Source organism: Vanellus vanellus (assembly GCF_965231255.1).
Source record: "Vanellus vanellus genome assembly, chromosome: 12".
Classification (NCBI taxonomy): Eukaryota; Metazoa; Chordata; class Aves; order Charadriiformes; family Charadriidae; genus Vanellus; species Vanellus vanellus.
Genome location: NC_138917.1, coordinates 20,782,929 through 20,797,218, shown reverse-complemented (window position 1 = coordinate 20,797,218; position 14,290 = coordinate 20,782,929). Strand labels below are relative to the sequence as shown.

The following is a 14,290-nucleotide window of genomic DNA, read 5'->3' as shown; positions in this document are numbered from 1 at the left end:
GCGGAGGAGGGGGGAACGGCACCGCGCAACCCCCTGCCCCCGCTTCCCTCATTGAAATACACAGGGTAGTCCACTTTCCGTGAATATCCCCCGGTTTGTGGTCCTGTTCCCCCCCCTCCCCCCAGCCCCGGGAGCCGGGCCCGGGGTGCCGTCCCCTAAGGAGGCCTGCATGGCGCCTGCCGGGCCTTGGCGCCTCCAGGGCCCCGCGCCACCACACCGCGGCGGGTTCGGCCTCTCGTGTGGGTGAGGATGTGTGAGATGGTCAGAAATGACGCTGGGAATTACTCAGGTGGCCAAAGAGCTGCTCGCCGGCCGGGACTGGGCGCCCATCCCGGCTCCCTGAGGGACGGAGGGAAGCGGGGCTGCTCGAACCCCCCACGTTAGATTGTGGCTGGTGGCGTGGCGTGGCACGGCTGGGGGGTCTTCAGCTTTCCTCAGCGATGCCGCTAACAAGAGCGAATGGCGCAAATGAAGATTGGTTAGGTTAGTAAGTACTGAGCAGCAGAGGAAGTTCAGCTCTCACGCTCTCCTTTCTCTGGAGCTCATTTTGAAAAGGTGTCCCAGGATAATTTAATTGCGGAACACAGTAACTCTACAGCATCTGTAAGAGCATCCAGGGGTGTCCGTTTGCTCAGGATGGGAGAGGGATTAATGATGTGGAGTTTCCTTCTCCAGGCAAATCCAGCAGGCCCAATGGGACTTTGTGTTCAAGAGTGCAGCGGGCAAAGGAGGAAAGCTCCCAAAAGAAATGAGCAGGGAGCCCAGCACCGTTTGTGAGAGCAGCCCTGACTGGGGGGAACCTCTGGGACTGTGCTTAACAGAAGCAGAGCAGCGTGATACTGAGCGTGGTGAGCAGGCGGGGACACCTGAGCTGGTCCTCGCATCTCCTACAGGAGAGGTAAGATGATGGTGTCAATATAGCTGTTGAGTTCTGCTGGGTGTTCTGGTTTACTCTTTCCTGCAGCGATATCCCATCTCTTTCTGAGCCAGGTGAGGCTGTAAACTCAGCTGTGCTCCTCTGACGATCTGAACAGACAGGTAGGGAGAGCGAAGCAGCTTTTCCCAAGTCCATGAGAGGTTCTGTGGCAAGCAAATCAAGGATCTGGATTTGAGTCTCCAGCGCTCAACCTCAGGTAGGAGCTTCCTGCCTAGGCTGAATTTGTCTTGCATAGGTGTCCTCCCATGTGTGGAGGGGTAACAGCAGCTCCCTTGTTTGTCCCAAGCTGGTGAGAAGCTGGTGGGGGCCTGGGGCCAGATTTTGTGCCCATGTGTGAGCTGCCATCACTCTGGCTTGACAGTCAGTTTGTGCAAACTCCCTGGGGAACTGAACTTCGAGCAAAAGTGGACAGCTATTTACAACAACAGTATTTTAACAAGATAAGCGAATTTGTTTGGTAAAGGAAAAACATAATTGAAGTAAATCCCTGAAGGGGTTAATACAGGCTGGCTGTCCTGGGTGCTGTCCTTTACAGGGGTAAGCAGCACCCACAGCCCCCTTCAGGATCAGTGGCCGGGTGGTGCCAGTGCTTCTGGAAACCAGGCATTTGTTTGCCGACGGTTTAAGAAGCAACTTTTGAGTTCATGCTTTTAAGGGTTAAGGGGGTTAAATGAGCCCAGACATCCCAACCTTCCCCTACAAAAGACAAGCCTGAAGCAGTGTTGGCTCCCAGAGCCGGGTGGGAACCACAGGGTGAGTTAGTGTGGGGACCATTACCCACCCGTGTCCTGTAAACATTTCTCCTTGAAGCTAATTTGTTCTCTCTCTATTAAGGGGATAAAAAAGGAAAGGGTAGCTGAAACCTGAGTTTCTCTTCCGCTAACCCTTGCTGAGCGCATGCTTTTGGGGAGCATCCTGTGTGGCAAAATCAGTTCAGCAGGGTTTGGCTGGTGTGGGATTTGGGTGTTGGGATTTGATGGCATCCCTGCAGTGTGGGAAGGGTCAGTGCTGATGTCCCACAGGGAAGCAGGGTGTTAGCTTTCTGGAGGGAGGAGGATGGATGCTGAAGGAGGAAGAAGACAGGGCTATTAATCTGTGCGTTCCCATAAAGGCTGGCACAGCATCCCAGCTCCCACCCTGTGGGCAGGGAAGGCGCCTCTCTCTCAGCTGGTTATTTTTGGCATCTCCTCCTCCGCTCCTCCCTCAGGGACGCAGTCGGTGCTGGGAGCCGCAGGCGGGGAGTGCAGAGGAAGAGGGGCTCCGCTCCGAGAGGTACACTGTGCCCTGTCCCGGCCTGCCTGGGAGGGGATGCCATGGCAGGGGGCTTCTTCATGCTGCTGGGTTCGCAGGGAGAGTGGCGGCCGGGCGCCCTGGGCCTCTCGGCTGAGAGCAGCACCGCCTGTTCCTGTTGGGGCTGCTGGCCGCTGGCTCCTAGCCAGCCTCTGCCTTGGCTGCCTTGGGGCCTGCCATGTGGAGAGCTGACGAAGCTCCGTCATCTGGTTAATAAAGGTCCTCGATGGCTCACGAGAGCCGGTCCGAACCCGGCTGGCCTCACCGGGGCAGGCACCCGAGGTGGACACAAGCCAACCCGCAGCGTTCACAGGCTGTGAACCATGCTCCTCTCTGACTCAAAGCCATTCTATTACTTAAAGTAACACCAATACTTTTGCTTTTCTGCCTGCCTTCCTGCTCTCAGGCCATATTTTTAAGCTTTTCCAAGCAATCACCATGGCTATAAATGCGCTTTTACTTTCTAAGAGATTCAAGGTCCTTTTCGCCTGACTCTAAAGGCTCAGGCTTTAAGGAAAAGTATCATAATGAAAATGAAAGGAGCTGGACATGTGAGATTTCCTGTAGGGCAAGGAGCAGTTTAACATTTTGGCAAATATGTATTAGAGACAGTATTAAAAGCAGCTAAAAGTAGAAAAGCAGGGTCCGAGCTGTCAAGATGATTGTCAGAGAAAATGAGAAAAGATAGTGAGTTCCCAGGAAGGAAGCAGGACGGTATCACTTGGCTGTTTGAGCTCGGCGGTGGGTGGAAAGGGGGTTGTCACTGATACGATGGTAGATAAGATAGTATAGCTGCTATGCTACTGCCACCTCGCACTCAAAATAATGAGTCACTCTTCAAAGCAGTGTATTCTAGAAAAATGTGCAATTGTGTTCCTCTCTGCATTATGCTTTTTGCATCGCTACTCCGCACTTGCTTCATGTTTTTCAACTCTTTCTCCACTTCAAGGATATTGAGAAGCGTAGGTTTTTGTTCAAATGAAACCCGCAATGCTGAGATAATGCCGTGACTCCAGGACCTGGGGCTTCCAAGGCAAGAGGGCATGCCGTGAAATTCGGCAGGGAGATTGCGAGACTTGCCCCCATGCTCCAGTGCTAGCCGAGGAAGGGGAACGTTTGCATTTAAAAATCCCTTGCTTGTTTATGAGAGGGTTAAAAAAATATGTCATGTTGGTAGTTTTATTTGCGCAGAAATCTAGAAGATGGATAAAACACATTTTTGGAAGATGATGAATGAAAAAGCTAAGTGATGGTCTGTTGCTATGAACTGCAGCCTTCTTCCCAGGCATTTATTCTTTTACATTATAGCTCACATGAAAGGTTAATCAAAATATGCTTTTCCATTTCTAAATCAGACATGTATAAATGCAGTTTCTGAGAACTGGAGTCACAGTAATAAAAGATTTTTTTTCAAACGGTCACATCTATTCACAGGCAAGGATCACTGTAATTAAGCTACCGGTTTCTACTATTGGCCTTCTGTTTTGCTATCAGTAAAAAATGGATATGTGGGGCTGTTTTCTGTGCAGAGCTTCTGCTTGCAAAGAGGTTTGTTTTTTTTTTTTTTCCCCCCATAGTTTGAGAAATCTGTCTCAGCTTTTTGAATACCAGTGCAGCAGCGCTAGAAAATTCCCTTGTATTTTTATTACTCAGAGTTGCAAAACCTCACTGCAGGAAAAAAAGTGCTTTTTTTGCCCCTCAAAGCTTTGATCTGACATCTTTAACTCTTGAAAAGTATCACCCAGCTTCTTAGGATTGATTGAAGAACCTGTGCAAAACAACTGGCCAACAGATTTTCCTCATTCTTGTATTCAATTTCAAAATTAAGTGAAATATCAAGTTTGAAAAAAAAAATGTTTACCTCCTCTGTGATCCAGTTGCTTGATTTGTTAAATAAATCCTAACGTGTGTGTCTGTCTTTCTCTTTCTCTTTTTTTTTTTTTTTTTTGGTGGTTGTTTTTCTGAACAGGGACCTCTGAGAATTAATTGCAGTTTTGGAAGTTTCTCCCGTTTTTAAACCTGACTGGATCAACAAAATGCCTGCTCCGATTCCAGAACTGTGGAACTACATCCCAGAAGAAATCCTCATCCAAATTTTCTATTATCTCCCTCTTCGAGATAGATACACAGTCTTCCAAGTGTGCAGACAATGGGCTACGGCTGTTTCTTCTAGCTCTGTTTGGCATTTCACAGAGATCAGGTGAGAGGAATGGGTTTCTAATGTCCAAGCATCTTTGCAGGCATAACCAGATCATTGTTTCCAGTGCATGTCAAACATTTAGACCACTGTACTATGACATTATTGACATTAATTGTAACTTCCATGTGTGATGATATTATCTTACATGACTAGCGCCTGTTTATATAACAGAGAAAATTGTGGTTTATGCTGGGTTTTTTCAGGTGCTGCTGCTGATTTGGGTTTTATGGGAAATAGTACATTCTTAGGTATGTTGTTCTAAGTTGCCATTTGAAAGTGGCAAGAGACAAAGTTACTGAATAGTTACCCTTGTCATGACACTGAATTCTCTGATCAGTCTTTCTGGGGACTGACTCTTCTCACCTCCTGAATCCTCCAGTGTTTGGCCTTACAGAATCTCTCCAGGCATCAAGGGAGAAGAAGCATCTAGGGCACCTGTTGATGTTTGCAGAAACACTAGTAAAGGAGAATATCTTCTCTGTGCTCGCTGAGCACAGCATTCAGAGTGACTAAGAGTTTGTTTTACCCTTCCAGCTGTGATTCAGAGGATGAGGAAGGCATGCTGCGGAGCCTGCTCCAGTTCCTCAGCCAAATCAAACACCTGAAGATCGTGTTTGACCAGTCCAAGGAGGTCAACCGGAAGAACGTGACACGCATCTTGGATGCGGTGGCAAAACAGAACCACAAACTGCAGCAGCTGTGCATTGTGTGCCATGGGGAGAACCCGTATTTCTACTCTGGCCAGGACATCCTACAGAGCATACGGAATATATGTGACACTAAAAACCAGATAGATCTTCAGCTTATTGATTTTCGAAAAATGCCCTTCACTCTCGATGATGACCTTGTTGAACTCTTAGCTAACACCAACCCAAACTTGCACAGTTTGTTCATCAACAACCGTACCCTGGTATGCAATGTGGCTCCAGGCACCATTAGGAAAGTTCTCAGAGCGTGTCCCAAACTCTCAGTCTTGGGGGTTTACTATGCCAGTTTGTCTGAAGACGTATTTCAGGAACTGCTCAAGCCCGAAAGAGCAGCTTTCACCCATTTAGACATTTTCTGTGAGCGCCTGGACAAGTACATACCAGTCATCTCAGAAGAGCTCTGGGCTGCTGTAAGTCAAAAGCATCCTCAGCTCTGTGTGGACCTAGAGTTTGATCATACGGTCCCTGCCTGCAAAATCCCACTGATCCTAAAGCTGAATATACCTGTGAGCACGCTACAACTTAATACCTATAACTACATGGTGAATCAGATTAGGTTTGTCACCCAGAGCTACAGCAGTACTTTGAAGAAGCTGATGTTGCAAACCACGTCCTCGGAGGACTTAAATTCTTCGCTAGTCGATCTGGCCAGGCAGTGCAGAAATCTGTTGGAGGTCCACTGCTACTGTGTGGTCAGCCAGGAGGTGGTAGAAGCGTTCCTCACGCACTGCCCCAATCTGAAACAATACACTCTGAAGGTCACCAAGGAACGGCACCCCTGGAAACCAGTAACAGTTCAGTGACCAGCTCCTACTGACTTCCTGGGGAAATCGCGGGAAATCTGCAAGAGGACAGGGGAAGAAGATGTGGGACTATAAGGACAATGCTGCAAAATGCCCTCTGCACTCACTGGGGACGTGCTGTTTCACCAGCGCTGGCTGTCACGCATGATGCACACCTGTTCTGCAGACCAAGCATTTACACTCAAATGTGACAGAGAAAGGGTTATACAAAGAAATAGAATTGCCCCCTCCCCCCCCTCCTTTTTTTTTTTTTCTTTGTGGGGGTATGGGGGAGAGGTCTTTTTTCTTCCCTGCTTCTTTATTTAGCCGGAATGCCAATTTTACCCTTTGTGGGTTTTCACTGAGGACCTCAGCAAAATTTAATTTTGATTTTACACTTTAAAAGAATCTCCAAGTGAAGCACATTGTGTAAGGTGCCCAGCAACTACTTAAATAGACAGTTAAGGAAGTGGCAGCTTCAGTGCCGCCGTTTTCTGCCTAGTGGGGTACTTAGCCATGCAGATCCAGTGAGCGATAGCAATGAATAGTGGTCATCTGATAGAAAATCCACTCTAACTTGGACAATTCCTCTTTTGGCATTTGGTGGTGGTGAGCGCAACCGTTACCTACTTGTCAGGTAACTTCCAGCTTGGAGGGATATAACAGGAGCTGAATTATAGTACAAAATACAAGCAGGAGAAAAAGCACTTAAGAAAAACCCTTCACGAGGTAGTAATACAAGGTGCATGGCTTGCAAATTTCCTTGTTCATCTTGTCTTTCAGGAATGCAGATTTCCAGGTTATAATTTGAATGCCTTTTGCAGAGACCTTTCTTTTATTACATTGTTAGTGTTTCTTAGGAGAATCAAGAGTGTTGACAGTTTTTGCATCTGATATCTGCATTCATGTGCAAGTTATCTTGCATCTGAATTAGGATATGAGTGTGTAGGTCTGTTGTACCAAAGATTTTGATGAATGTTATTTGAAGAGCAGTTTCTCAGTTGAAATGATCCTGGCGTAAAGCTACACTATGGGCACATATTTAATCTAAAGCATTTATAATAATGATAATGAAACCATATTGTCATCTGTTGTGAATGGAAATATTTGACACGATTATGATTTAGCAGCGATTCAAAATTTGTTAATGATTTGAGGTAGATCAAGAGGTTGAATTTTAGCAGCACTTAACCATTAACCATTTGAAAGATTTCAAAGGGATTTAACGAAATAATTGAACAGCGATTTAATTACAGATTCGAAGATGACAAGATTCACACTGACTAACTATAAGGTATCCCAAATTGATACCTACACATATGAGCAAAAGCATTTATTTCAAATTAATTCATATAAGCAAAAGCATATAAGCACAGACACTCCTCCACACACACAGATGAATCTGTGATTGCTGGAATCAAAATCTCTTAGTAGCAGGTGACCCTAAGGAGCCAACGAGTACCCCGTGCAACTCTTATGTGTGCACGGACAAATGGAAGAACATCCACATCCATGAAGCTGCTGTGTATGCCATAAACATACAGGTGGAGAGGTGGATGAAAGAGAGGCTAGCCTATAGTTAAAAATGTCCCCTTTCCCCAGTTTAGAGTAAATGCTCACAGTGCATCGGCATTCCTCAGTGGGTGATACCTGCCATCCAAGAGGGGTTGACTCGCCCTGGCCTTCTGATCTTGGAGGTGTCAGCCTGAGCGGTGTCCCACCTCAGGGGAGGTCCTGCCCCAGCTGGCTGCGATCCAGAAGAGCTCAAAGGATCTTACTAGAATCACTGCTTATGGGATCCGAGATAACTTACTTTCATCGGGTACTTTCCCACTCCAGCCCAGCGCGGACAATGGGGTATTCTGGTTCTTCCCACCAGTTACACAAGCCCAGGACTTGCTATCTCTTGGGGTCCTGGTATCCCCCCCTTTGTGGCCATGATCTATATGTTGTCAGGAGTGATCAATGATAGTTATTATTTTCAACTGGTAGGAGCCATGGGAGCCAGGCACGCAAGGGGTTGTCAGAGTGTTCTGGTCCGTTGCTCTCTACCTTTCCTTTCTTTCATGTTGGACCATTATGTGATGTTCTGGTCCATTGTATTATTATTATGTGGCCCAGGTGGGGAGGGAATCGCGCCAAGTACCGAGTGGCCTAAAGGAGGGGGGGGATTACACCACCACAATCCACCGCATGACTAAAGTCAATTTAACTCATCCATAGAGTGGCAGTGTGTTTGCCACTTGCCTCCATGCCTATAAACAGAGAATGCCGCTATCCAGTTATAATTTGAGGGAAATTATAATTAAAGTCTCTTTAATTTAATTGCAACTTGAGTCTCTCAGAGCTTCATTAAATGTGGTTAAGGCACATTATATATGCAGGGAAAATTTTGCAAAAATGTAACTAGTTTAGCCATCCTCCAAACTGTAATAAATAAAACAATGTTTAACAACAAGCATAATATAACAGCAATCAGTAAGATCACGATAGGGTGCAACACCAGCTATAGTATTCCAGTTGCCGTTGGAGACCATCCAAACAGGACGTCCCACCATCGATGTTCTCCATCTGCTTTCACTCTTTTTAACTTTGATGTATTTCTTCAACATTTCAGTGGACTGTGATAAGCGTCTCTTGTCCGGTTTCTTGTGTTTATTGTAGGAGGTGGTGAAGCAGTTGTTTGACTGTAGTTAGATTCATTCCGATTGGTGTGGGTTGTAGCTCATGGTATGTAATCAAAAGACAAATCGTCGTGAGTAGTTATTGATACAGAAAAATTAAAATGACAGCCAATAATCATAGAAAAGTTGCATACGCATAAGTTAAGCTGATAGCTTATGTTATAAGCAAGATCATCTATGAACAAAGATTTTCACAGTGTTCACGTGCAGACACATCCTTTTCCAACATATATGACTACAGCTTCAGGAATCTCATTTGGGTGGATTTCAAAGTGGTGGATGTTTTGTTCATGTCTAACCAGAGGCCTTGAGCTTCGCGTGTTACTTTCACCAATGAAACCTTGTTGTTCTTGCACAATGCATGTGTTTACATCAATTGTTTGCCACTTTTCCTCTTTTTGATGGGCCCACATCAAGGGGCTCTAAGGAGTAGAGCACGGTTCCATTTTGATTCAGTCCTAACGCAATGATTGGGTATGTAGCATACACTGAAGCATTGCGTATTGCGAGGACAAATGTGACAATCTTATCGCTTTCTGTGTGATAAGAGAAGTTGATTTGCCACCATGATTGAAACTTCTTTTCAAATAATGAAGTGTTGTCCCAAATCAATTTACAAATCTCAATGGGTAGGGTTCCTCCTTCTCCTTCTCTAATAATGGCTGCTACTGTAGACTGTATCCACAATTGCGCTTGGATACAACTCAAGGCAAGAGAGGTATTACCTTGGGTTGCTCCGAGGGTGTTTACAACTAATTGATGACCATTTTCTTCAATTCATTCCCAATGAGGTAAAAGGTCTGATAGGAGCCATTGACTTGCTCCCAAGGCTGATAAAGATGACTTCAGTCAGCATTCCATTTGGTTAGATTGTCAGTAGTAGCAGTTTGTTCATTAGGACTTCGGTGTCTGCGCTATTTAGTACTCTTAATCCTGTTCCCAGTACCCGGTGGTGTCCTGTCATATGCATCGGGATTGCTTGTTGTTAAAAGGTCGTCCACGTAACCATGCTAGCCAGCCAGCGTGAGCAGCTCCCCAAAAGGTACAACAGCCTGGTCTAATTGCTGACACATTAATGTGCAGCACTAGTTCCGCTCTTTTTAGGGATGAGCTGGGGTTAAAGAGAACTCACTCTTGTCCTGTATTTTTAATTGTGTAAGGGCTTGTGTTATAAATGCGGGGAGACAGTTTAATAGGAGGCTGAATTGGCAGAGATGGTTGGTTGAATTCGATTTTAACCTGGAAGGCCAAACTGGAATGGAAGTCAAGTCAGCCCAGAAACACGTTGAGTACTGAGTGGGATATGGTAAAGGTATACAAACATTCATGTCCATAAGGACAAACACGTGCATGGTCAAAATCACATTTGAGTTTATTTCCAGTATATTCTACAGTAACGTGTAAAGCTGTTATATACTCGGTATTGTTTTCAATTCAGCATCCTATTGAAATGGTGTCTCTACTGGTCCATTTTAGAGATGGAATTTGCCAGTCTTTATCTTCATCTTTTATAATTCATTCTTATTTAGGGAAGGCAAAATTATTGCATAATGCTGCTACAGACAAATTTAGAGATTTGGTAGGGTAAGTGTCGGGTGCGTATCTATTATAGTCTGTATGAGCATGGATCCATGGCCATCCTGTTGTGCATGAGTTCCATATGTTATGTGTGCCAATTGTAAAATCAAATGGTAGATCTGTGTTTTTATGGCCCCAAATACGAAATGCAATTACAGATTTGGTAAAGGTGAAATTATACCAGCAGTCTAAATTTGGTTCTGTTATTCTAGAACAATCGCTGTTGTGGTTTTCTGGTATGGAGAAATTGATATAAAATATCTTAATTTTGGTTGGCTTATGGTACGTGAATCCATTGATTACCTGGCACCCAATTTACGTTTTCTCTCCTGGCATGGCTTGGAGCGGAGCCATTCAATGAGAGTCATCCCAACCCCATTCCTCTTTCGTGCGTGTTTTCTTCCCATGTAAGACTAAAGTAGAAAGACTTAGGCCTCCCTTGCGTTGTGGTGTGCCAAGACTTCCAGTGTGTCTTAACAGTGCATGGTCCCACAGATCTCGTGTGTGGGCTATTATAAACATACTTACTCCTACGAGTAGAGAGAGAGAGGGTAGGGAAGGGGCCTATATCCGTCATATCATTGTTGCCATTGATGTGTATCCCAGCAGATCAGTGCAGTGAGGGAGAGGAGGAGTAGGCATGATGCTGTGAAGATGCCGATGTTGAAGATGAGGATCGCTTCCAATGTGCTGTTAGTGACATCGTTGGAGATGATGTTCGTTCCCACGATGTCATTGGCGAGTTCATCATTTCTGTTAGAAAGAAAGAAAAAAGAAAGAACTGTCTTGGTGGGGAAGGCCAAACAGGTTACCCCCTTTTGTGATGCAGGATATGTCATATGCTTTTTACCAGGGAGCCATAAATTAGCTTTTGCAGTTTGGCCCACAGCACGAGTTCCCACAGCTCCATTATTTTTAACTCTCTGCCATCCAGGTCGTAAACACAGCTTGTAGACAGCCTGTTGTGTAATAATTGAAACTTGCGCTGCAGTTATCAATTAAAACTTTTGTTAATTGCTTTCAAGGACCAACAGGAATTAAAATGTAAGGGTCATTGTCATTTAGCCATTGATAAGTTTATACTTTCTGGACAGGCAGGTGCAATCGCCCTCCAGGCACTATTAGTCCTTTGCTTTCATGCTTTGTAACTGATCTCTGTAAGGGGAGAAAGGGTTAATTTCCTCTCTAGGAGCCGGTTATGGAGGAGTTGGAGTGTTTGGATGCTCTTGTTTCTGGAATGCGTGAATTAGACTCAGAATGACGCTGGTAGGCTGTCTCTAAATTGCGGCTTTAGGAATTCTTAGTGCCAGTGCTTGTTTCCATAACTCGTTTCTCCACTCCTGGCCCTTTAATTGCTGCTCAGAGGATTTTGGTTCTTGGGCACTGTTTTTGATGTGATTGCTGAATTTGCCTAACAGTGCAACCTGTATTTTTCATTTCACTGGAATTTCATCCCATCCCATTTCTTGCGTATGATTGATAGTTTCATGCATTAACATTGCCAAGGTGGGGACTTCCCTGCGACCTGACTCATCTTCCTCTTCATCCTCTTTAGTGGTCTGTGTTAAATTTATTAATTCATTATGATTTAAGTTCCTCTGGATTTCATCTCTCCTCGTAATAAGGAAAAGTTTGAGTGAGGCAGGGGCTCCTTTTATTTATGGTTTAAGCATAGCAGGAGTTACAGGTGCTGAGATAGGCACATCAGTGGAGTCACATTGATGTGTGGCTTGAATACAGGCAGCCCTTGTAAAAGCTGCAGAGAGTGCATTTAGGGATTTGATAGGTATTAATAGGGGCTTTCCCCTCTCTAAAACATCGATGCCACCAGCCCAACGCGCTACTCTGCTGGTTAGTGAGTGGGAGACCTTCGGGGGGTCAGGGCCAGCATTTAAAGAGGCACCAGGGCCCCAGTAGCTCTTGTCTCCCTTGCCATCGAGCAGAATTCTATCTCCCGTGGGCAGAGACACTCCCCGTAGGTATTCAGTTTCAGTTTCTCTAGGCTCATGGCCATAGCGGTCTTGTAAATTGGTCATCTGAGTTGAATAAAATGGAGTTGTTCTAGTAGTGCTTTCTCCTTTACCGCCCTGAGGTCCTGTAGTTACTTCTGATTTAATAATTGGTCTGACTGGGAGTAGGGGAGGCTCAGGTGGATGTAAACAATTAGCTTTGTCTGAGCCATTATTTTTCTAATCACCCCAGATATTACCATCCTGGTCTTTGGGAGACACAATTAATTTTATATTTTGAACTAGGTTGGGGGGATTTGGAGATTGCATTAGCATCAATTCAATGCGTTCTCCAAGTTTTTGTTGTTTTAATTAGAATTCATTAAGGGTTTTTTTGCATTTGTTCCATTTTAACTGATAACAACAGTTCAGTAGATTTGCCCCCCTCTATCTCATCCTGTAAGTCCTGTATTTTTGGAGTCAGTTTTTTCTCTCTCCTGACAGGCAGCTTCTAGGCACACTTCCCACGTTTTACAAATTGTACCTTTGTCTTTTCCAACTTTCGTCGACCTGTAGCATCAGTTAACTCTTTCTGTGCCTCTTCCCAGTTATGCCAATTATAACAAGCCCAATCCTCTGGGAAGGTTGGATTTGGTTGGATGATGTGGTTTTGCAAGTATTTGGTGATTTTGCTTGCCATCCTGCTGACTATGCCAATTTGTCGTGGAGGGAAATGTTTGACACGGTTATGATTTAGCAGCAATTCAAAATTTATTAATGATTTGAGATAGATCAAAAGGTTGAATTTTAGCAGCACATAATCATTAACTGATTGAAAGATTTCAAAGAGATTTAACAAAATAATTGAACAGCGATTTAATTACAGATTCGAAGATGACAAGATTCACACTGACTAGCTATAAGGTATCCCAAATTGATACCTACACATATGAGCAAAAGCATTTATTTCAAATTAATTCATATAAGCAAAAGCATATAAGCACATACACACACCCGGGTCTGTGATCGCTGGAATCAAAATCTCTTAGTAGCCGACGAGTACCCCTTGCAACTCCCACGCATGCACAAACAGAAGAACATCCACATCCATAAAGCTGATGTATATGTCGTAAACATACAGGTGAAGAGGTGGATGAAAGAGAGGCTAGCCTATAGTTAAAAATGTCCCCTTTCCCCAGTTTAGAGTAAATGCTCACAGTGCATCGGCATTCCTCAGTGGGTGATACCTGCCATCCAAGAGGGGTTGACTCGCCCTGGCCCTCTGATCTTGGAGGTGTCAGCCTGAGCGCTGTCCCACCTCAGGGGAGGTCCTGCCCCAGCTGGCTGCGATCCAGAAGAGCTCAAAGGGTCTTACTAGAATCGCTGCTTATGGGATCCGAGATAATTTACTTTCGTCGGGTACTTTCCCACTCCAGCCCAGCGCGGACAATGGGGTATTCTGGTTCTTCCCACCAGTTACACAAGCCCAGGACTTGCTATCTCTTGGGGTCCTGGTATCCCCCCCTTTGTGGCCATGATCTATATGTTGTCAGGAGTGATCAATGATAGTTATTATTTTCAACTGGTAGGAGCCATGGGAGCCAGGCACGCAAGGGGTTGTCAGAGTGTTCTGGTCCGTTGCTCTCTACCTTTCCTTTCTTTCATGTTGGACCATTATGTGATGTTCTGGTCCATTGTAGTATTATTATGTGGCCCAGGTGGGGAGGGAATCGCGCCAAGTACCGAGTGGCCTAAAGGAGGCAGGGGGTGGTATTGCACCACCATAGCTGGTCAGTGTTTAGGATAAGAATATTCTAAAATCACTCTTCAGTTGCCTTCACAAACCTGTCATTGCTGTGCCTGGGTGTCCCAGAGACTCTCGGCAGGTGGGTTCCCTCCGGTGACTTGCTAACCTCCCAGCATAAGGTGCACAGCACGTGTTCCCTTTGCATGACGCTGCGTGTTTATTCACAGCTCTGTGAGATCGGCTGCAGTGCATTTTCATTCTGTGTATTGTTCTCTGGGGCTGGTGATGCCATCGCATTGTGCTGAGTTTTTAAGAGTGCGAGCAGCACTGCTGATGTGACTCCCTGGGAGCCTACTTTCCACTGGCCCAGGATAAAATTCAGTGGTTCATTCTCTGTGGGACGCACGCGCGTGCAG

The 14,290-nt window shown here is 45.3% G+C and overlaps 1 protein-coding gene across 1 annotated transcript; it reads left to right on the top strand.

Annotated features, from left to right (window-relative positions):
* The first annotated feature begins 855 nt into the window (after positions 1–855).
* On the top strand, positions 856–8,577 carry FBXL8 (F-box and leucine rich repeat protein 8). The gene is made up of 3 exons (XM_082489365.1): positions 856–898; positions 4,197–4,427; positions 4,962–8,577. The coding sequence occupies exons 2-3, from the start codon at positions 4,264–4,266 to the stop codon at positions 5,935–5,937; spliced, it is 1,140 nt and encodes a 379-aa protein (XP_082345491.1). The 5' UTR covers positions 856–898; positions 4,197–4,263; the 3' UTR covers positions 5,938–8,577.
* The last annotated feature ends 5,713 nt before the right edge of the window (positions 8,578–14,290 follow it).

What these genes read in the sequence shown, in the direction of transcription:
- FBXL8 (XM_082489365.1), top strand. Translation starts at nt 4,264, where the DNA reads ATGCCTGCTCCGATTCCAGAACTGTGGAACTACATCCCAGAAGAAATC. An exon ending in TGGCATTTCACAGAGATCAG is followed by an intron (nt 4,428 to 4,961) that starts GTGAGAGGAATG and finishes TTACCCTTCCAG; the next exon opens with CTGTGATTCAGAGGATGAGG.